The 24,107-nt window shown below is 42.5% G+C and overlaps 1 protein-coding gene across 1 annotated transcript in view; it reads left to right on the top strand.

Annotated features, from left to right (window-relative positions):
* Chn2 (chimerin 2) overlaps window positions 1–24,107 on the top strand; it is a 260,647-nt gene that overhangs the window by 147,792 nt on the left and 88,748 nt on the right. The window contains exon 3 of the mRNA XM_031381956.1: window positions 5,012–5,067. Coding sequence (XP_031237816.1) covers window positions 5,012–5,067 — 56 coding nt within the window. The remainder of the gene's footprint in view (window positions 1–5,011; window positions 5,068–24,107) is intronic.

Below are 24,107 nucleotides of genomic sequence, written 5' to 3' on the forward strand. Positions count from 1 at the left end.
TACCTTGTTCCTTATTTTAGTTGAAATTTGACTTTTGAATTGTTTTCCATGTGGGTTGAAGTTGGCTTTGTGCCTGCTGTAAACTGCCTTTATTATGTTGAGGTATGTTCTTTGAATCCTGATTTCCTTCAGGACTTTTATCATGAAGGGATGTTGGATTTTGTTAAAGGTTTTTGTTTTGTTTTGGTTTTGCATCTAATGCTGAAATCTAATGCATATCTAATGACATGACTATATGATTTTTGTCTTCCAGTCAGTTTATATGATGGGATATATAATCCTTCCTGCATCCCTAGGATGAATGCTACTTGTCTTAGTTTGGATTATTATTGCTATGATAAAACATCATGACTGAAACAATTTGGGCAGGAAGGGTATTATTTGGCTCATGTTCCCACATCTTAGTCTATCACTGAAGGCAGTCCCAATAGGACTTCAAACAGCACAGGAACCTGGAGGCAGGAGCTGATGCAGAGGCCATGGAGGAGTGCTGCTTATTGGCTTGCTCCTATAGCTTGCTCAGCCTTCTATTTTAGAACCCAGGACCACCAGCCCATGAGAGGCTCTACCCACAATAAGTTGGGTCTCCCCCATCAATCAGTAATTAAGAGAATGCTCTACAGGCTTGCCTACTGCCTGATGTTATGGAGGAATTTTCTTAGTTGGGATTCCCTCCTCTCAAGTGACTCTAGCCCATTGTGTCTCAACCTTCCTAATGCTTCCAAACATTTCCCTTTAATACATTTCCAAATGTTGTGGTGGCCCACAACCATAAAATTGTTCTATTGCTACTTTGTAACTGTAATTTTGTTTCTATTAGGAGTTGTAATATAAACATGTGATAAGCAGCATATCTGATATGTGACCCCCCCAATGGGGTATTGGCCCACAGAATAAGAACTGCTACTCTAGCCAGTGTCACATTGTCATAAAGTTAGGCAGCATACTACTTGATCATGGTGGATCATCTTTATATGTTCCTGGATTTGGTTGGATTGAAAGTATTTTGTTGAGAATTTTTACATCTATGTTCATAAAGTAGTTCATGGATTTGGATTGAAAATATTTTATTGAGAATTTTTACATCTATGTTCATAAAGTAGATTGATCTATAATTCTTTGTTTTGTCTTTGAGTGGTTTAGCTGTCAAAGTAATTGTGGCTTCATAAAGAGTTACACAACGTTCTTTTTGTTTCTATTTTAGGAATAATTTGACGAGTATTGGTATTAATTTTTCTTTGAAAGTCTGGTAGAATTCTATGCTACATCCATCTTGGTCTAGGCTTTTTTTGATTGGGAGACATTAAATTGTTGCTTCTTTTTCACTAGAGGTTATGGGTCTGTTTAAATTGCTTGTCTGGTCTTGATTTAACATTAGTTGATACTATATATCAAGAAATTGATCTATTTCTTTTAGATTTTCTAATTTGGCAGGCTACAAATTTTTAAAGTATGTCTCTAGGATCCTCTGAACATCCTTGGTATCTGTTGTTATGTGTGCCTTTTTATCTCTAATTGTATTAATTTTGATCTTCTCTCCATATCTTAGTTGATTTGGCTAAGGGTTTATCAATATTACTGATTTTTGTAAAGAGTCAATTTTATTTCATTAAGTCTTTGTATTACTTTTTGTTTATTTGTTTGTTTGCTTGCTTCTACTTAATTGGTCTCAACCCTGAGTTTATTTCTTGCTGTGTATTCCTTTTGGGTGTTATTATTTTTCTTTTTGCTCTATAGCTTTTGGGTATATAATTAAATTACTAATATGGGATCTCTCCAACTTTTTTTATATAGGTACTCAGTGCTATAATTTGCCTTTTAGAACCACCTTCATGGTGTCCCATGAATTTGGGTATGTTGTATTTTAATTTTCATTCAACTCTAAAAAGTTTTTAATTTCCTTTTTTATTTCTGTCTTGACCCATTTTTTTTTAATTCAGTAGTGAGTGGATTAATTTCTGTGAGTTTGTAAGATTTCTTCTGCATTGATATCCAGCTGTAATCTACAATGGTTGGATAGGAGATGTATTATTTAATTTTCTTATATCTGTTGAGATTTGCTTTGTGGCCAACTATTAGTGCTAAACCTTGGAGAAAGTTCCTTGAGATGAGGAGAAGGAAGAATTTTCCTCTGTGCTTTTGTGAAATGTTCTGTAAGTACCTGCTAGGTTCTGTACTTGTTTAGCCTGGTTCTTCCTCCCAGCTCCATGCTCTCAGAAATAAGACTCAGATTCAAAATATATTTACAAAAACGTTAGCCATATAACTAGGCTTTTTTTCTGAGTAGATCATGACTTAGATAACCTGATTATTTTAACCTACATTCTGCCCCTTGGCTGGTTACCTGTGCTCAGGTATGATTCATCTGTTTCCTCATATCTTACCAAGTGGATACCCTCCTGGCTCTACCCCAGAATTGTTTCTGCTTCCCAGATGTCTCGCTTTCTATTTCCTACCTAAGCCATAGGCCGTAGGCCTTTTAATTGACATGTGATGCATCCATACAAAAGAAGATTGAAGGGAACACTGCGTATCTGCAAAAAGAGAGAAAACCAACTTGGTTGAGAAAAGAACATGGTGTGTGGTAAGGCAAGAGTATGTGGAGCATTGCACCAGGCCAATGCCCAGCTCTTGAACTTGAGGTCCTTTGAGCCTCTAGGATGCTGGGATATGGCCTCATACTTCAGGGAGGGTTCTATGCAATGATGGAGCCTTGTAAATGTAATTCATACATGAAGTGTTGATGAGGGCAGTGTCTGTAGAGGGGAAAATGGGACAGTCCCAGACAGTCTTAAGATCAGCCTTGAGGACCTCCTATGGTCAATGGAACAAGAGGAGACAGCTCCAGGCCTGGAAAAGAAAAACCCAAGTGTGAAGAAAACTGAGAGGCTGGAGATTGACAGTGGTGTGTGCGCTCAGCTTGCTATTGCTCCCACGCCCCCATTTCCATGCACTGCTTTATCAGGACCTGCAGGCTTTCCCTCCAGGTGGGAGTCAATTGTTTGGAAGCCATCTTCTTAGCTGTCTTTCTGAGCCAAGAAGTCATGCTGGGCTCTGCTGTCTTTCTATACATGGGTGCTTTTTTCCTTGGTTGGCACATGTACGTGGGCACCTCACACTTGGAAATATAGCAGATTCCAACACTGGGCAGTGGTACTTAGTTTGCTCTATGCTGATGCTGTGGAATCCATACTTAATTGGGCAAGAAAGCAGCCATGATGAACTGAAGGTACTAGGGAGCTGTAATTATAGATGAAGTCCCATAGTTCCCATTTCTATATCCACACACTGTGTGCCTCTTCCTTAAGGTTTTTCTTCTTCTTTAGTTTTTGGACCAAGATTAAATCAGAAATTTTTACTTGTATTATTGTGTTTTCTTAAAATACCTTATAGAATGTAGATTTTACCTTTTTATAGACTTACTCTGTCTAAAATTAGTTTTTCTTCATCAAGATTCTGCATATAGGATTAACTTGGTTTGTTTTCAGCATCTTTTTTTCATGGCAGTGGAGTCTGAGGTATTGGCACAGGGTAGCTGTTCCCTTGAAGAAGGCCATGTGAGGTTCAGCTCAGACGTATAGTGCCTGCCTACACAGACAAGGAGCCCTGCATTGAATCCTGGCACTGCAGAAAAGAAAGACAAAAAAAGAGGGATTAAAGGAGGGAGAGAGGAACTCAGATTAGTTCAGCAGGAGAAAAATCCCTCATTTTAGTCTGAAAAACACTAGTTAATTGTCTGGTGTGCAGTGCTTTATGCAGTCATCTATCTTGTGCATGCCTTATACATACTGTGAACACAAGACCACGCACACCCAGGAAAGCAGTTTGAGAAAGAAGGGCTTCTTTTGCCTCCATGTCATGATTACAGTCTATTCTGCAGGAACCTGGAGGCAGGAACTGAGGCAGAAGCCATGGAAGGGGGCTGCTTACTGGCTTGCTGTCCATGACTTGCCCAGTTTGTTTTCTTGTACTCTGCAGGACCAGGAACCCAAGGGTGGCTCCACCCACAGTGGACTGGGCCTTCCCTTATCAGTCACTAATCGAGAGAATGGCCCCACAGACTTGCTTCTAAGCCAATCTTATGGTGGGATTTTCTCAACTAAGGTTTCTCCTCCCAGATGACCCTGGTTTGTGTTGAGTTGACAAAAACAAAAACTACAAAACAACAACAAAATCTATTCAGGACACAAGCCTGTCATTTAAATAGTTTTAGACAGTTATTACTTAAGATTTGAGAGTGCCCAGGCAAGAGCGAAAGAGAAATGGCAACAGATGGAACGATTAGTCAGATGAGTGAGAATCCATGGTGAGAGGTGTGTCTGTGTGTGTGTGTGTGTATGAGAGAAAGAGAGAGACAGAGACAGACAGACACACAGAGACACAGAGAGCGATAGAGAGACAAAGACAGATACAGAGAGACAGAGAAAGAAGACAAAAAGAGAGTCAAAGACAGAGAGACAAAAGGAAGACAGAGAGACAAAGACAGAAACACAGAGAGACAGAAAGTAAACAGAGCAACAGAGGCACAAAGGCTTGGTATTTTCTTCACTTGTAGAATAAAATGGCAGTCTCTAATGCCAGCTCTTCCCTAGCTATGTCAGGAGCCATCAGCATTTAAATTGAGGGATCCTGTTCTATCATCTTACACTAGGTACTCACAAGCAGAAATTCATCTCTAAAATAATCAAAAGCATTTTACCTGTATCTAGTTTCCCAAGAAAGCCATAGAATGAACATCGCCAGCAACAATTATGAAGCTAAATTGGCTTTATAAGAGAGGAAAAAAATCAATTTTGCTGGTTTGCATTCAGTGACTAATTTCCATATAAATGAGCTGACTTCTGACTTCACCCAGTCTGAAGAATGTGTCTGTGCTCTGTGGTTTTTTGGTTTTGTTTTGTCTTTTTTTTTATCTGCGGTTCTGAGACGGAACCTGGCTGAGAATATGTGAAGGTGTGTTGCTTAGGCAGTGCGGTTTCCTAATTATAATCTTCTTTTTTTCTTTTGGCAGTGTATCAGCTGCAGCAAGAAGCACCTCGTCCCAAGAGGATCATTTGTCCCCGGGAGGTCGGTACTCAGCTCTCTCCAGTCCACCTTGTTAAGTGTGATGAATTGGCAGCTCAGTGGGATGACGCTGGAGGGACTTCAGGTTTCCTGGGGGGCGATTTCTATTAACGTTTGGCACAGTGTCATCAAATTGAATATCTTCATAACTGTATACTGAGACTACACGTTATCTCAATACCTGGTTTTACAGTCTGAGAATCAAATGTCTCACATCTTTAACAAATGCAGAGACAAACAAAAATCTCTGTAAATGCCACAAAACATGTGATACCCTTGTTTTGTGTTACAGTGGTTCTAACTCCTTTCAGGGTTCTTTATTAACATATGCTAATTAAATACAATTATGGGTTTCACTGTGACACTTTATACATGTTTATAATGTATTCGCTCCCATAGCCTGTCTTGTCCCAGTCCCATTAACCCTATCTGCAACTAGTCCCACACCCCATGTGTGGGTGTGTCCCAGGAAGTTTCATCAGGGTTGGTCACCAGAGCATGGGCGTCTTGCAGACAACAACACTACCAAACCGGATGGCTCTAGCTCTCCTAGCAACCATTAGCTATCCATGAATCCTCAGAGATGGGTGGGGCCTCGGGGGCATCTTCTCGCTCTGTGACAGAAGATTGACAAGCCTGATCTCCTGCAGATCTCGAGGTCTTGTGCAGGCAATCACAGATGCCATGAGGCCAAGAGTCCTGCTCTCTCATTGTTCCCACCTCTTCAGCCAGCAATGTTACCAGAGCTTTGGAGGGACTGATAGGGGTCCTGTTTATGGCTTGACATTCAACCAATCATTTACCTGTGTTTAGCAATCTGACCAATGAGGAGCCCCTGTACTTAATGGTTCTCCCATTTAAAAAAAAAAAAAAAAGCATCTCTAGCCAAAGATGGCGGCAGCAGTAATCCTTGGGCATACAGTTATTTAGAAGGCAATTTGGTGGCCACAGCCCATTTAGCAGAGCAAAAGCTAGGCCTTCCTGTTAGGGCTTCTGACCTCTCCATCTGTGACATATGGCCAGGTGTAAACCAAACCCTCATGCTTTGGCTCTTTTTAACATGCTCAGCTATGACATGTTTCCAGAAAACACACGAATCTGCTAAATTCTTGGCTGTTTCCAGTATGCACGGTTAGCAAATCACGATAGTTTCATCATATTTACTTGACATTTTAAACATAATAAAGCTGGATGTTCAAAGTGACTATGTTTTTATCCTGGAAATAGCATTCAGAATGCATTCTCTCATAAAAATCCCAGCAAGCTCACAGAAGGTTCCATTGCTCTTCCTGACTGACCCCTCAGTGAGTCCATCAGTTTGCTCATCACCTGGGGTACCAGCAAGCTTTGAAGAGCAAGATCAAAGTGCTGTTTCCTATTTTCATCCTGACCAGTTTGTAAATAGCCCACCTAATACCCTTCAAACCAAAGGCCCATGGGTCTGAGCTTCTTTTGGTATTATTTGAGGTAAGTACAGAGCAGAAGCAAGCTTCTCTGTGGGCCCTGGCAAGGTGAGGGGGCTCCCATGCCAGCACTCATGAGACCCATCAGGAACATCTCTCTCTCTCTCTTTCTCTCTCTCTCTCTCTCTCTCTCTCTCTCACACACACACACACACACACACACACACACACACACATACACACACACACACACACTTAACTTCTCACACGTTAGCCAGTTTTCCACTTACAATTTTACTTCTGTGGAAAGGGACTGAAATTCATCAGATAATTTTGATTTTAATACAAAGCACAGACTTTCTCATCTCAGGAATGTCGCTAGAGAGGGGAAAAGATCTGATTATGAAAACAGCCCAAGATGAATTCTACTTTCTTTGACAGTCTGATGGTCTCACCAGCTCCTCTGTGTGTCATCCTTTGGATAGTCCGTAACACATGCACAAGAGAGAAGTTAATTTACTTTAAATGAAATAAGAATTAAGAAATAGGCTACTGAAATTCACCCACTGCTTCTTTGCATGTAGTATTTCTTTAGCAAGGGTTTATAAATAGTGACACAGCCTTGAGATGAGAGGAAGAATATAATTAGAACAGACTTGGATGATGGCTCAGTTGGTAGTGTTTGCCTCGTAAGTGTGCAGACCTGAGTTGAGGCCTCAGAACACACCTAAAAGAAGCCAGGCATGGAGAGATGTGCTTATACTCCCAGCATTGGGGAGACAGAAATAGGCAAATCCCTAGTGCTTCCTAACCAGCCAGCCAACCTAGCCAATTCGGCAAATTCCAGGCCACTGAGAGACCCTGTCTCAGAAAAAAAGGTAGATGGATCTTGAATAACAGCACTGAAATTGCCCTCTGGACCATACATATATGTCTACATATTTTTAAAGATGCATGCACTCAAGTACAAGAATATACATGCATGCACATGTTCATATACATGATCCATTCAAAATAAAATTTGGAATGCAACTAAGAATTTAGACATAAGTAAGAACTGCCCTGGAGGTGTTAACAGAAGCTCACTAGCAAAGATGAACATCAGTACCATTGCTGGAAGCCATAGGGGACAGTACATGTCATTGGTCACTGTCAGCAGATGTGCATGGAACACTTATAGTCCAGGTGCATGAGCTGCGGCAAAGAACTTGGCTATTGGCATTTTGAATATCTTAATAAAGAAGAAAAATGATGACATAAATATGTGAGTGTTCAAGGTATAACAGAGAGAGAGAGAGAGAGAGAGAGAGAGAGAGAGAGAGAGAGAGAGAGAGAGAGAGAGAATAAGAATGAATGTGTCTCGCAACCACGGCAGCTTTCCGTTGACTAAAGGCAATGGGTAGAAGCTCACGTCACAGAAACTATTCCTGGATTTCAAGCGATGCTCCCCAGACATCCAGGATGCTGAGGGCCTGCCGCCATATAGTCCTCACTGTCAGCTGCATCCAAGCATACAGTGCATGAATGCTTTTAAGCCCTCCCTGTGTTTTAAACCATGTTTTTTCACCTCTCTACCTTGACTAATTTGGTTCAAATAGATGATTGCTAGCTGATGTTTGATCCACAGGTAACTGGTTCCCAGAAGTTCCATATTCCATGTCAGCCATGAAGCCTAGTATAGAGTGAATGACTCTAGTATAGAGTCCGTTAGCTTCAGTTCCTCAGCAGGGTGCCTGTGGCCAACCAGAGACAGGTGCCAGATGATAAAGGGTCAACTTGCTGGGGAAAACAGGTGCAGTTCTTAAAGGTAACAGTAGGCCCAGCTTTGGCTCACTTTGTCTTCCTATGTTGTGATAACTGTGACTATTTCCTGTCCAAATTACTGGGCCTCCCAGCACCTGGCCTGTTGGGAGTGGCGGCCACACTTCCTTTTAGATGTTCCTGCTAAAGGCATTGTTTAGTTAAACATCATTTTGCCTAGTGATGCACCTGTCTCCTTGGGAAAACCTACTCAATGAAGACAGAGAATGTCTTCTCTGTGTAGTGTATAGCCAGAGAATGGGTTTCTTGTAACATGTTTCCTAGCTTGTGACAGTTTTTTGTTTGAACAATGAATATTGACTTCTGGCTACATTTCTTTTTCTGGTTCAACTCTATACACAGCTCTGCTCTCTCCTCCTTCATCCTCAACCCATCTTCTCCTGGTCCCAGCCTGGGTGGCTCTACATCCTTACAGTCTCTGTTCTTTGTGTAATTGTTTACCCCTTTTCAGGCATCTCTCAGAATAGGAGCTTCAGACTCACTAGATCAACACACACACACACACACACACACACACACACACACACACACACAACACACGTATCCAAAATGAAGTCCAAAGTGACAGAAATAGGAGACCCTATGACTCTAGGATAAGTCTCAGGTCACCCTGACTTGATAACCAATTGCAAGCCACAGTACCACTTGTCTGATGAGTTTCAATGAACAGCTAGGTGAGAGGAGGTGCAGGCTGGCTCTATAGGCAAGATCTAGAGAGCTAGCCACTCCAGGAATGGGAGAGCTCAGCTGCAGTTATGTGGAGTTCTGACGTCATGCTCTGACGATCTCTAGCCATCTGTCTTAGAGCCAAGCCCTCATTCAGTCTTCAGGAAGGACAAAAGCCAAAGCCAAGGGTGGAGATCCACTTGGCAGGGTTGCTACAAATGTGACCAGCATCAGTATCTGAGGCATAACAGGTACTCAGTTAATGTACAAGAGCTGGCTCACCTATGGAGAGCAGGCTGGGAGCCAGTCACTGGGAACAGTCAGGGTAATGACAACAGTCCCTGACTGGGCGGGAAAAGTGGCAGTGATGATGAACAAAGCAAGATGCCCAGGTCAGCAGTCAAACCACTAGAATGACGATCCCGAGGATGAGAAACAGAAGGTACTAGCAGCTGAACAACAGTGCCAACTATGCCCAGGAAGAGTCAGCCATGGAAATAATGGTCCGTAGCTTTCTCAAGATTCATCATTGTAAATTAATACTTAGCGAGCCACCACAGCCCCTGGCGTTCTACAGGCATTTCCAGAACACTCCTTGTCATGAGATTCAAAACTTCTTCCAGAAAACAAAAGCCTCACTTGCCCTTTCCATGAATTATCAATCTGTCACTTCATAAGCATTTATTAATTGCCAAATGTATGTTTGGGTGGTCTGCCAGGAGCTGTGCAGAAATTTTTCTCTAGAACCTGTGTCTTTAACTGAGGCCTGTCCTCTGGCCTCTCAGTACCTCTACCCATCTGTCTGCTTGACTTCTGCGGGTGAATGGTACCTAGGCTGTGAAAGGCTCGCTTTCAGACAAGAGCAGGCCTGCTTCATTCAGTGTGCATAGGCCCAGAAATCCTGGCGAGCGGCAGCTCACCACCCTCAACCCCTCTCTCTTCCATTCTTAGCCAGACTTACTTCCAGGTAACTTTCCAAAGGGTCCCATACCTTTGCCTGTCTGAGCTTCAGATCCAGTGTCAGTGTCACTGAGTCCCAGGCCCTCCCTGAACCCAATGAGCATAAGCACCCCACCCCTAGCTGTCAGATAGCCCCTGTCCTGTCACCCTGTTTGTTATGTCTCTAGTACAATCACCCCTTCTTGTCCACAAAGGATACATTTCCAGACATCTGGTAGATTTCCAAAAGAGTGATGCATGCTGACCCTGACATATAGTCTACTTAGCTACAATAAGGTTTAGCTATGATAAGTTAGGTACAGTAAAAGAATAAAAACTCATAATAAAAAAGCAATTTTAAAAATATACTGTAATGTGAGTTATTTTAAACCTCTGAGTTGTGTTCTTCTAGAATTTTCCATTTAACATTTTTGGACCACCGTTGATCATAGGGAAAAAAAAAGCACAGAGAAGAGGGGACTGACCTATTTAATATGTCTCCTAATATGCTTTCCTTAGTTGTCACTTATGGGTCTTTCTCCAGAAGAACGGATGGATACCCCAGAGACTCCATCATTTAAGTTCATCCCTAGCACTGAGTGCAGCCAAGCAACAGTGGGTAATTAGCAAACATGGAGCAAAGGCGTGCAAAGAGGCCAGGGACGGGTGATGTAAGGAGTTCAGAATTGTCAGAGGCTTGCTAAGAACATATCGGGTTTACACAGTGCTGTTATCAGGGCGGTGAGTTGGACTCTTGGCAATTAAGGTGCTTCCTTAAACCAAACTGATAGTGTACCCTGGAATGGTCCAAGTTTCTTCTTAGCTCTTTTTAAAAGGCCAAAATGTCAAGATTTTTTTTTTTGCATGACTAATTTAAAGTCAAATTCCACTGGCATCCCCCTAAAGGACAGACCACGTTTGTGACGTAAATGACTCAGACTCCTTTGTCCACTGGAGGCTTCCTGGAGAATTGAGGATTACAAAAGGCAGTTCCAAAAGGGAAATAAAATGACAGGCTATCACTTCAAACCATTCTCCATTCTATATACAGCTTCATTTCCTGGTCCCTCATCATATAATAATCTATTTGGAAGACTGTTCCTTAAATGCAGAAGTCGGTTTGTGGAGCTGCTGCTCCCTGTGCTTAAGACCAGAGCTGGCCTTTGTTTTGATGTCAGAGGTGGGAGGGGACACAGGAGCTTCTTCAATTGCTGTCACACCACCCTGCCCTGTTTCACATGCCAGAGAATCAGATGCTTTTTAAACATCACTTTATGTCCCTTCCCTCTTGGGGGCATTTCCTCTGGGTTCTGGTGTTTCTGAGTGGCCTGTTTCACCGCTTCTGCTATTATTTGTAAAGCTGTCCTTTGAAGCCTACAGAAGCATTGTTCTTCATCAGGCATTTTAAGGTTTTATCAGTTGCTCCTCACCTTCTCAGTCAAGGGCTGTAGGCCTTGATCTGGTCTCCAGCTTGCCTGGGACCCTAACCCTAACCCTAACCCTAACCCTAACCCTAACCCTAACCCTAACCCTAACCCTAACCCTAACCCTAACCCAAACAAGTCATCAGGATTGTCCACATCTTTCGCCATGAACTCAATCCATTTAACATCACAGATTTCTGTAACTCGTGGTGACTTTCTGTCATCCCATCATTCTCTTGCTTTCTATATTAATCATTGAAAAAAATGCTTTAAAACAAAGTGCCTTCTGGGAGGCTGGCTGCACCACTCTGCCAATGCATGATACCCAGAGCTGGGACAGCTCTAACATCATGTGATTGATTCTACAAGCCAGGAACAAAAATCAATCTCGATGCTCTTTAATTGGCTTCATGTATAGTGATCAGAAGGCAATTGCTTCCCCGGCAGAAGCATTTCCATCCCTTTCATCCTGGGCTTTCTGCGCTGGTCTCTTTCTTCCCTCTTACTATTGACACAACCAAGAATAAAGGGTTTTTCCCATCAGTTTTTCTCCCTGCCTTTCATCTTACTCACCAACACAGCCAGCCTTCTTTCTTCACATTATCTTGTTCTTACTTAGACTAACTCTGGTCTTAGACTGACTATAGTATGGTGGAAGAATTGACATAGGAGCTTTTCTTCTACTTAAAGATAGAAATTGTAATATGTGTTCCCTTCCTTCTTTCTTTCCTTTGCTTTTGTGACACTGTTTCTGCTAGAACTCACCATGCAGCTGAGGATAACTTGAACATCCAATATCTGTTCTTCATCTTCCTCCCGAATTGTAGGATTCCATGCATATGCCACCATGCTCAGTTTGTGCGCTGTTGGCCATTAAACTGAGGGCACCATGCATGCTAGGCAGGAATTCTACTGACTGACCAGCATGGCTAGGCATACCTTTAAATCCTACTACTTGGAGGGGTAGAGGCAGGCAGCTCTCTGTGAGTTCTATACCCTCCTTGCCTCAGAGATAGAGGGTGCAAGGGAGGGAGGGAAAGAGGGAGGGAAGGAGGGAGGGAGGGAGGGAGGGAGGGAGGGAGAGAGAGAGAGAGAGAGAGAGAGAGAGAGAGAGAGAGAGAGAGAGAGAGAAGGATATTTTGATCTTTTCAAATGCATATCCCTCCTCTCTAAACAGGAATTTGCTATCTTTGGAATGCTTTGAACCTCTTCTAAGGTAGTACAGACCCACAGATGCATCTGGAGATACACAATCATTCTGAGGTGAACTCACAAAGGGTGGGTCTGAGTTCTGGAAACCCAACTGCTGTGTAGTCTTAAAGCTCAGAGCCAAGGGACACAAAGGAGGAAGCAGGACGGTAGGGAGCCAGCAGAGAGCAGAACAGTAGTGCATGCACACTTGGGTTGAGGTGAAAGTGGGCTGAGGAAAATGAGGGGTAACTCACAGGGCAGTTGATAATAGGCCAAGTTTCTAGAAAAATCTTTAACCTCACATGTGATTTCTGTTTTTTAATATCTAACTGATATGTATATCCTGCTATTACACAATCACACTAGTGAGTGAGTGCATTTCACTATTCCAGAAAAAGAAAAACTGTTACCATCATATATAGTGTGTCCTGCCACCCTTCCCTAGCCTGAAACAGCACCATTCAGTCCCACCCCTTGTCTATGATGCAAGGCAAGAGTGATACACTAAGACACAATATAAAATCTCTGCTCTCTGGAAGTCAACTTCAGGCTACTTTTATGGTTTGAATTCCCTGCCCCCAACTACAACAGTGCTGAGAAGTAGGGCCTTTGAGCATAAACTGAGTATGACCTGGCCTGATGAATAGATTAATGTGTTTAGGTAGGTAGTAGGTTAGTTATCGCATACGTGGATAAAATATGCAAACAGAAGTCAAATGTATCATACTCCCAACATACACACACACACACACACACACACACACAGAGAGAGAGAGAGAGAGGGAGGGAGGGAGAGAGAGAGAGAGAGAGAGAGAGAGAGAGAGAGAGAGAGAGAGAAGCAGAGACAGAGAGACAGAGGCAGAGCAGTTTTTACTTTAGCCCATGCTATGGCTCGCAGATTGGAGATGGCTCTTGGGAAGTCGTGAGAGGAGTGAAAATACAGAACTTCTGGGGTTTAAGGACATGTTTCCGGATTTTTGCTCCCCTGGTTAAACTGTAACAGAGAAATAATGCTGACTAAGGCACATTGCACTTTGCCTTGATGAGCCATGTCTCCTAGGGGAATGTGTCCTAGCTAACCAAATGTCTTAATGCTTGAAAACTATTTTCAAATCCTGACTCAGTTTTCCCTCAGAAAAATGTTGATGATGCTGTTTTAGTCAGTCCCAACTTTAATGCCACCTAAATCTTTAGGGTCACCTAAATTTGGTTTATGCTCAGTCTTCTAGTGCTGTGGAAAGGTACTTTCTGTGCCCCCAGCCTTGACCAAACAGCTTCGTTACCCTGCTTCCTGCAGCACTTTCATGGGGTCAGACAGCACAGGAGAGGTCAGATCATAGTTCCACCTAGACAGTCCACATGCGGGACAGAGCTTCTAACACAGTGTTTCTCAAAGGGCGATTCCTGGGCTGGGGAGGACATCACTTGGGAACCTACCAGAAATGCATATTGTCGTCCCAACCTAGACCTGTTGAATAAGAAGCTGAAGATGGAGGCCAGCACCTGCCTCAAGTGTGAGAACCAGGGCTCTCTCAGGACTGTTCTTGCTTTGTTCGCTTTCTATCGTACCTACTCCCTATATCCAAAGGACACAGAAATCAAGGCCACTTTGCCTCTTGACACTGATGAGCCATCTCTGTGCTGTACTTCTCATGGATTTGAAAGTAAACATCCAGGCGTCCTATGGCACTCTTTGTTTCTGCTGGGTCCTTCCTCCTAGATGTTATTTCCATCCTTTAAATGTAACCTCCCTTTCTTCTTTGCTAGGTTCTTTCCCATATTCTCTCATGTTACAGAGATCAAATAGAAATCCTTGTGCAAATACAGTCTGTGGACAGGTGCCTGCCTCAGTCCAGTCTCCTGCCGCTACCTGTTCTAGCATTAGACTTGCTGACACGGTTTTACATTACAAGTTAGGAGAATTACTCAAGTTCACATCTAATGATTCATACTTGTTTTTATTCATATTTCAAGTAGTCTGTTATGAACCCCACCCCTTTTGGGATAGTTCACATATTTTCTTTATCAGTGACTATGCATAAAACATCCTTGCTAGATTTCTGCTTTGAGAAAACCTCTGCCTTAATAACAATAACAAATTCATAATGATTGTGCCAGGAGTACTGTAACTAACAATTTCACCACCAAAATCCAGAGCTCCTTCACTTAGTGCTTGATGAGTGCCTCCTAATCTGGGATTTACATAACTGTTTGGCTAGTAAAAGCCAGTCAGTAACTTATGCTCCCAGATCTCTATGTACCCTTGACTTGGTTCCTGCTTCTCTGTTGTCTCCAGGATAATGTTGGCTGAGCCATTGGTAAGCTGTAATCTCTGGCTATGCCTTCTCACAGCCTTGCCAAATACACTGTATCTCCAGGTCTTGTTGGACAGAACCGCAAGTTTCACTTTAGTGATGGTATCTCTTCCTTCTTTCTTATTCACACGGCCACTGTCATCTCCCTATCTCCTGTGGAAGGAAATTAAATAACCTAGGAAAAGCCTGACAAAGGCATATTGGTTTGCATCCAGCACCTTGTGTCCTGTTAGGTAATTACACATTGATTGTGTGATGGATTGGTCCAGTGTCTCCCTGGCTATTTCTACCAAGTATTTAACTGCACTCCCTGAATATCTGTTTGCTCAGTTGTGGCCCCTGACATTCCATGGCTTCTTAAGAGCCGGCTAAATGCTGTATTTCCAATACTTCCCTGTCTAAGAATATATGCAAGACTTTGTGGTTTGTGGTTCTGTCATCACTGTTGCTTACATATATCATCCAGACACTTTCTGCCTCAGTTAATACAGCTTTAGGTTCACTCAGCATATCTTGCTTAAAAATTAAAGCTGACTTCCACTCAATGCAGCAAACAGAAAGAGGCCCGCGCCCAGATAAAACTTGGCTAGGCTGGAGAGAGGGCTCAGCGGAAGAGCACCGACTGCTCTTCCAGAGGTCCTGAGTTCAATTCCCAGAGACTACATGGTGGCTCATAACCATCTGTAGTGGGGTCTGGTGCCCTCTTTTGGTGTGTCTGAAGACAGCAGTGGTGGTGGGCTCATATGCATAAAATAAATAAATAAATCCTTAAAAAAATAAACAAAACTTGGCCCACCACGAGATAGAGAGGCTTGGGAAGGATGAAAAGTTTTGTCTTGTGCTCAGTGTGCTCATGTTTGTTAATGGCACAGCTACCTTTGTTATCCTAGCTGAGGGATTTGCATATAATAATCCACTGAATGATTTTGTAATAAGTTGCATCAGAACATAGAAATGCTCATTCATTTCTGAGTAAACTGAGTCCTTGAGACAGAGACCATGTGGTCCTCAAAGCCCAAACTCTGTCCAGTCCAACCCTTTCAGGAGAACTTTGCTGGCCACTAGCTGTGCACCAACAGTCACTTCAAAGTGAGTTGACACATATGAAGTGGTTAGATTAGAGGCAGGCCTGGCAGTCACACACGGAAAGTACTGCCATTCACTCTTGCCCTCTCCTAGACACTGAGAAGGTAGAAAGGAACTGGGGCCTGGAGTTGAGGAAGGAACCCACTCCCAGCCATTTGAAGGAGCAGCCAGCCCTTCATGTTTAGCACAAGCACATTGGCAAGAAAGGCCAAGACCGCAGCCTGTAGTAAAAGTGACCAGCTCTGCTAGGGGTGACTTAAAGGCTGGGTGGAGTTGCCATTTGTAACACTTCCTGGACATGGAAACTCAACTGGTTTTAATTTCAGGAAGAAAGCTGGTGTCACCTCCTATCAAAAGTCTAGTAGCCATTGAAGCTGGCTAATGGTTTGCCTCTAAATGTTTGGAAAGAGGCGTGCTAAGCCCTTTGCTTTGAAAAACAGTTTTAAAAGTTGGATCGGCGGGCCATGAAGGATGAACAAATCGATACGCTATAAAATGCTATGGAATGTTAGTGGGGTGAGGGCATGGCTGCTGTGAATACCTTCCAGCCTTTCATGTATTCAACCAGATCTGTGGAGATTTCCACACAAAGGCATTAAGAAAGCCAAGATTATTTGTGCAAGCAGAGAAGGCTGAGAAGCAACGCTGTTCTCTGGGGTACTGAGCCCTGACAGGCAGAGGAGGAGACAGGCTGCGTGTCTGGTGGTAGTGGAAACCCGTAGGCTATGCTCAGGAATCCGAACTGTGCAGTTCAGAATGATCAGAAGGAGGAGCGTTTATCAAGAGCCCTCACTATCTTATTTATGACTCTGATGTGGAGTTCTTGGAGAGTGGCCACTCTGGAAGCAGAGTATTGGGCACTTTTTAAAACAAACATTCAAACTTCTAGATTTTATAGAAATCATTGTGATATAGAGAAATGAGAGTTAGACCTGAAGTCAGGGCTGGGCTTCAGTCTTAGCTCTACTAAGCTATGAGAGCCAACTGGTAACCACTCTGAGCTGCAGCTTCCTGTGCTATAAGAAAGAAGCAAAGGCATATAGCTCACTAGTGTGGTAGAAGAACATATGTAAAAGCATGCTGCAAGCATGAAGAATTCATGGGGCCATGATGCTCGGATAGCCATATTATCACCAAGGGAAAGACTTGATCTTCACAGGACACGGACACACACATACACATACACACACATACACATACACACACGGGAGACAAGGTAGAGAGGGAGGGAAGGAAAGACAGAGAGAGAGACAGAAACAAACATAGAAAGGGACAGAAGACAAAGAAAGAGAGAACTGTTTTTTAAACATAAATCACAAATGTACATATAGAACATAATAGGAATACATTGAGTTTATCTTCAGAATTAAAATGTCACTGGGTTGGGGTTGCAGGGACTTCCCTGAATTCACAATAGACTGTGCAAAAGAAACTAACACCAGACAAATCTTTCATTTCAACGGCTTCCTAAGCGCCCCTAGTCCTTTCTGTTTCTTTGGGCATGGATTAAACTTTGAAGGAAGGAATTCACTAAGAGAAGAGAGGAGTTAAGCAAGTATGTTTGGAGACTTGTCCCCCAAGTGGCCCCAAAGTTAGCAGCAGCATTCTCTTCTCTTTGATTTGATTCTATTGGGTAGCTCAAGCTCTTTGGGTTTAAGAGGAATATGGAGAATTTAAAGACAGTCAGAGGGGAATAAAGAAGACGAGCTAAGGACTGGAGGTGGAGCCTCTTTGAAAAGGTTAAGAGAACAAGGCTTCTTTAGTTTGAGGGAGAACACACAATCAAGGGCTGAGACAGCTTTTAATGATCAATCTCCAGAGTGTTCTCCAGAGAGGAGTCTGAGTTCTTGATTGCACTGAAGACCAAGTGAGCAAAACAGCATAATTTGAAGGGAAAAATAAAAGAAAAAAAAAGACTTAGGGTTAGATTATAAGATAAAGTTTCCATCCATGAGTAAGTCCTGGACTTTGATTTCCCTTTACAAGGTGTTTTTTATTTTATTTTATTTTTTATTATTATTTTTTTATTTTATTTTATTTTTTTGTTTTGTTTTTGTTTTGTTTTGTTTTGTTTTGTTTTTCCAAGACAGGGTTTCTCTGTATATCTCTGGCTGTCCTGGAACTCACTCTGTAGACCAGGCTGGCCTCAAACTCAGAAATCAGCCTGCCTCTGCCTCCCAAGTGCTGGGATTAAAGGCGTGTGCCACTCTGCCCGGCTATTATTTTTTTAATATGTCACCTGGTCATAAGAAGTATCAGAAGAAGGGAAATGCAGGCGGGGTAACTCCATTTAAAACCTACAGACACACACATACACACACACATGCACACCCACACACATACACATGCTCACACACAGACCACACACACGCACACACACAGACACACACACGTGCACACACACATGCACACGCACAGACACACACACGCACGCACACGCACACACACACGCACGCACACACACAGATACACACACGCGCACGCACACGCACACACATGTGCACAAACAGACACACATGTGCACGTGCACACAGACACACATACACAGTGTGATTTGTATATTTTTTAAAGATTATTTTAAGTACACTGTACTTGTACAGATGGTTGTGAGCCTTCATGCAATTGTTGGGAATTGAATTTTTAAGGCCAGATGAGGGCATCAGATCTCATTATAAGTGGTTGTGAGCCACCATGTGGTTGCTGGGATTTGAACTCAGGACCTTCAGAAGAAAAGTCGGTGCTTTTACCCGCTGAACCATCTCACCAACCCATGTTTTGTATTTTTAAGTAAGCTTATAAAATAATATTTTCCTATGACTTTCCAAACACTCTTAGTGTTATCTTTCCTTACCTCTCACCCTGTACTAACCCCCCACCTCCAGCACAGTCCCCCCATTTTCTCCCTTTCATAGCACCTACTATCCTCCTCCCTAGAGCTTTTCCCCAGCAATCCCACCACACCCCTGCGCCATGATCCCCTTGTACTTTTTGGCTTCTGCAGTTATTTGAGGTTAGATACTGGAATCTAAAGATTCAGAGCTAGGAGCTACGGATGAGGAAGAACACGGCTTTTGTCTTTGTGGATGGAGGTTGCCCCACTTAGTACAGTGTTTGCAAGGTAGGAAGGGACGTCCACCCTAGACAGATATTTAAACAACACTTCAGGCTCTTATCCCAGGATGTCTTCTGTGCTTGGGCACTGACTGCTAGGGGCTATTCCAGCACACCATCTAGGGCAGAATTGCAGAGGAGTCAGTCCCACAACATCTGGGAGCTTCTGCAGTGGCTCACATATGCACATAGTGTGTCTAGCCATAGTGTGTCTAATACACCCCCAACTACTTAAAATTTTCATGTAGTGTTTTTGCTCATTTTGTTCTTACACTTGAGAGCATTTATATTTCTTCCAATCAGGGAGTAGGTTCTCTTATTTACATTTTAGTCTGATCTAGTTCATGTTCCCCTGTGCTACTTTGATTCGTTGTTGGCATTTTTAAAATATTGTCTTATTCTTAAACATACTTTTAGACCAGTGTTATAAAAAATAAATATATGCCGGGCGGTGGTGGCGCAAGCCTTTAATCCCAGCACTTGGGAGGCAGAGGCAGGTGGATTTCTGAGTTCAAGGCCAGCCTGGTCTCCAGAGTGAGTTCCAGGACAGCCAGGGCTATACAGAGAAACCTTGTCTCGAAAAACCAAAAAAATAAATAAATAAATAAATAAATAAATATTTATTTTTATATATTTTTTATATTTTTATATATTTTATATATTTTTATATATTTATATTTATAAAATAAATATTTCCTGTTTCCTACCTTTAATTCTATTCTACTTTAAGCATTTGTTGCTTATTTGAATTTTGGTTTATTAGTAACTTTCTTGAAAATAGTCAAAAGCATAAAGTTCTTTTATTCTCAAACAGACTTTTTCACTACTGACCCCTTAGATATGACAGGTTGTGGCCTGTTCAGCAACATTCCAGACTACAGACTGGAAGCCATTGCCCACCCCCACCCACAGGGTCAGAAGAGTCAACACCGTTTGTACCTTTACTGAGTGTGCCCTGGGACTCATGGGATCAAAAGGGTCATCTCTTTACAGTTCGGAACTGCTAGTCTAGGAAAAAGTCTTTTATTTTTTATATAACTAACTTTTAAGTCAAATTCCTAGGAAAATCTAAGAAAAGACATTAAAGGCAGAAAGCAAACCAAACATGGAGCTGCTTTGGTCCATCTGTGCATCTGCTCATAGCAGAGTGTTTTCACCAAGTCCTTACCCTACCCTACTGTGTGCTCACAGAGCAAGCAAGGCCACAGCAAGTCTGGATAGATTTTTTTCCCCTATTTTTTAAAATGTGTATGAATGATTTACCCTCATGTGTGTATGTGCACTGCATATGTGTAGTGCCCATGGAGGCCAGAGGGGGCGTCAGATCCCCTAGAACTAGAGCTGTAATCCACAGTGTGTGTGGGTGGGGGTGGGGGTGGGAGGACAAACCCAGATCCTCTGCAAGAACAGCAAATGCCTTTAGCCACTGTGCCATTTCTTCAGCCTGCGGACAGTGCATTGTTATAACATATTCTGATCAAGAAAGGAGAGGGATCATCTCTCAGGGCTCACTCACGGGTTCAGAAAAGCTTAAAGTTCTGCCCTGGGGAAAAGAGGGCTTTGGGTTCTAGAAAGACATGGGGGATTTGGATGTGCTCAGTTTTCCCTCTATACCATACACTTTGAATTAGAAGGATGAAAATTCCTGGGCTTTTATTTGATTTCCTTTTCAGCAGAGATCTTTAGTTTCTAATTAGAAAGGAATTAACCATCCTTAATTTTTATGGGTGAAATCACCCCAGTATGACCAGTCCAAATCTCCCATCAAAGGCCTTTCCTCGAACATTTGATCTGTATCTCAAAGAACTCAGCAGTCTGGTCGCCTCACCCAAAAGGCTCCTAAATTAGGTTTTTCAAATTATTTCTGTTAAGTATAAACTTAACATATACCAGCTGCTGAGGGATTATACAAGCTTTGTTTTTTTCCAATAATTGGAAACCTTGTTTACAGAAGACTCAATGATGTTCTTTAAATGTCTTTGTATTGAGTATAAAAGAATGTGTGTTTATCTAAGCAATGATAATCTGACTATAAAGAAACTCATTTAAGGATTACACCTCCTGTCTCTCACAGTGCAGCTGTCACCAGAATGTTCTTCCAGGCTTTACAAACTGCTGAGAAGTCCTCCTTAAAATTAGCAGGATAAACCTGGTAGTTTGGGAAGAAATTTAATTCTAAATCACAAGAAAAGAATTAGAGACTCGGAATATCAGGGAACTGGGGCCAATTTATCGATTGGCTAACTCTCTGATAGGATTCAAGTCATTGGGAAGAGGTTTTTAGGTGTTCATCGACATTAAAGAGAGACCCAAAGGCCTCCAGATAAGCAAACTAGCTAACGTGAAGAATTTTGAGAGTCAACCAAGGCCTTACGTTTGTTCAGTCTTTACTGGAACAGCAGAGAAGCCCTTGGGCAAGGGTGATATGCCCAGTGTGGTACTTGCCCTGAGTCTCACTTACTCTCCTCAAGTTATAGAGATCGTAATAGTGAGATAATGCACACAGAACATAGCACACATTGTAGCACTCAGTAACGTAAGAGCAGTGCTGGACTGTTCCAAGTCGCACAGTTTTTATAGGCAATGCCTCATCTGATCTCTGAAGCTGTCATATTAAATAGCATGCTCGAGAGCACCCATATTATTAAAGACTGAAGAAAATGAGAAGCAAAGACATTTAATACCCTGCCCAGAGTCGTACAGGAGCTGGGTCTTCAGTGAGGAAAGGCCTATGTCCACAGTCCTCACCTTTCCACACACTCCTGCTGAGCATCTCCAAACACTGACTGTCTGCTACAGTGGCTTACTAGCCATTTAGCACCTACTGTGCCAAGCACTTGGATGCCTGGCGCCTTCCAAAACGCTAAGACTTTTGTGACTCCTCTTTGAGGTACAGATTCACACTCCCTGGTGAGAGCAAGGCTCTGATCCTGATGACCTGGTGCCACTCTTTCCTGTGACACTCTGAGCAGGGGAGTGCTAGCCCATGGAAGGAAGCTTCTTCCAGAGCTCAGTGTTGTTGGTTGGCCTGAGTTTAAACATAGAGCACAATCCCTCTTTTTCCCCCTGAGGAATTGTGGTTGGTGTTTGGTAAGCTCGGGCACACCCCAGGCCACCGCCAAGTCTGTTCCATTGAGTGGGTAACATTTATATCTTTGCCAAGAGTATTCCGTTGCTTATTTTTATTATGGTACATGTTCAGTGGAGAAGAGTAATGACATCCCCAGTCTGTTTCGCTGCATAGAGGCATACAAACACATTACTCTCGTGAGTGTTAAACAATTAGAAAATCAATCCTACAATGTTTTGCATTATACAAAATTTCTTGTTACACTGTAACAAGTAGTTATTTAGGAGGATTTTAGTAACATTTGGAAATTCGATCTTTTAGGATGCTTTAGCAGTAAATCGAGTGTGAGTGGATTTTGCCATGTGAGTTATTTTTTTATATAACTTTTTACCATGCCTCTTGGGTAGGGTTGTATGAGGCTCCGATGCATGATGTTTCTACACTGTGCCAGGCATGGAGAGGTTCTGAGAATAAAACCAGAGGAAAGGAAGATGTGACTGCTAGGGGAGGGTTCTCTCTCAACAAGAAAACAAAATAAAACAAACCCCTCCATATTCAGTGAGAGTCTCACTTTCAAAGAATAAGGCAGAGAATGATAGAGGAAGACACCCAGGGTCCTCTCCTCACCCTGGCCTCCATGTGGACCCATGGGCATGCAACATGACATGCATACATATTATAAGCACATACACACACACAGAGACTGAATCTCATGGCTAGTGGAGCCATGTCTGGGAGAGAGCATATTGGGTTCCACTAGACCACAGGGTAGAGACTGGAGGTGTCACTGAACAGCACGCTGTCCCTCTGAGCCTTGATACCAAGCTGATCATGTTTTATATAGATCCAAGGAGCTACTCTCATCCAGCCTGAAGAAATGTTGAGGCTCTGTGGCTTTCCCAGAGTCCCATAACTGACAAGTAAGCACTGGGCTTGGTTAAGGCTTGCTAGACTGTAGGTTCTTGCTGAGACTTCTGCCAACAACAACAACAACAACAACAACAAATTTAGAAGAAAAAAAAAGTTGTTCTTTTTAACCCTTTAACCCCAGTAATTTTCTCTCTTTATTATGAGCAATTACAATTGTGTATTTTATAAGAGCTACAGAGAGGATAAAGGAAAAACATTGGGTCTGGTTGTTATCGGATCAGCTCTGCTCAGTGAGAACTCAGTCATGGGGCGCAGTACATCCTTGCCTTCCTCTCTCTTGTATCCATCTTTCCTCTCCTCCTGTGTAACTCTCCCAGATGAAGAGAAAATAAAGAAAGCTGGGATGCCTACCCAAATTTGAATTCAGATAAAGGTGGACTAGTAAGTTCACCATACTTTCCTGGTGACATTTGCGGCCTCTTCCCCAGATCCATTCCACGTACACCATGTCCTTTGTGACTTCATGCTCCTGGTATGTATTCTAGTCATTTAACACATAAAGGTTTTGTCCCTCACTTGGGTTGAAATCTCCTCTGGGCAAGATCTTATTAGGGATACTTTAAGACACTATATTGATTTCCCTATTCGGCAGTCCACTTTAGGTTTCTCCTTGTATTCCCCACATGTTGTGAGCACAGAAACCCAGGATCTCTTTGCAGTTTTGTCCTGTTGGTATTTGCTTGGCCATCACTGTGTGAACAATGACAAAGCTAAGCACAGAGCCTGAACCTAATACATATGATGTGTATTTTCATAAGTTAGGAGCAAACCAACAGCAATTGTTGTGTTATTAAGAATAAACTAAAGTCCATAGTTGTTAACCTCTTAACCTGCATTCTAGGAGGCGGGAGTCAGCTTTACCTACTGTGCTGTCCACATGAGAAGATTGATTAGTTACTCTTCTCCTGTGAGAGAAATGAGGTTAGGGGAATGGAATGGGGTAAAAAGCTGCACTCAGATTTTGCACCTTGTGTTATAGATTAGCCAGAAAGATGGGAGTGAAAACTTTTCCCTTCTAAAGATTGAACCACTTGTGATTTTGGACTGTTAGAGCTCCAAGAATGGAAAACTATTTTGTATTATGCAT

This window comes from Mastomys coucha, unplaced genomic scaffold, assembly GCF_008632895.1.
Source record: "Mastomys coucha isolate ucsf_1 unplaced genomic scaffold, UCSF_Mcou_1 pScaffold20, whole genome shotgun sequence".
In the NCBI taxonomy this organism is placed as follows: Eukaryota; Metazoa; Chordata; class Mammalia; order Rodentia; family Muridae; genus Mastomys; species Mastomys coucha.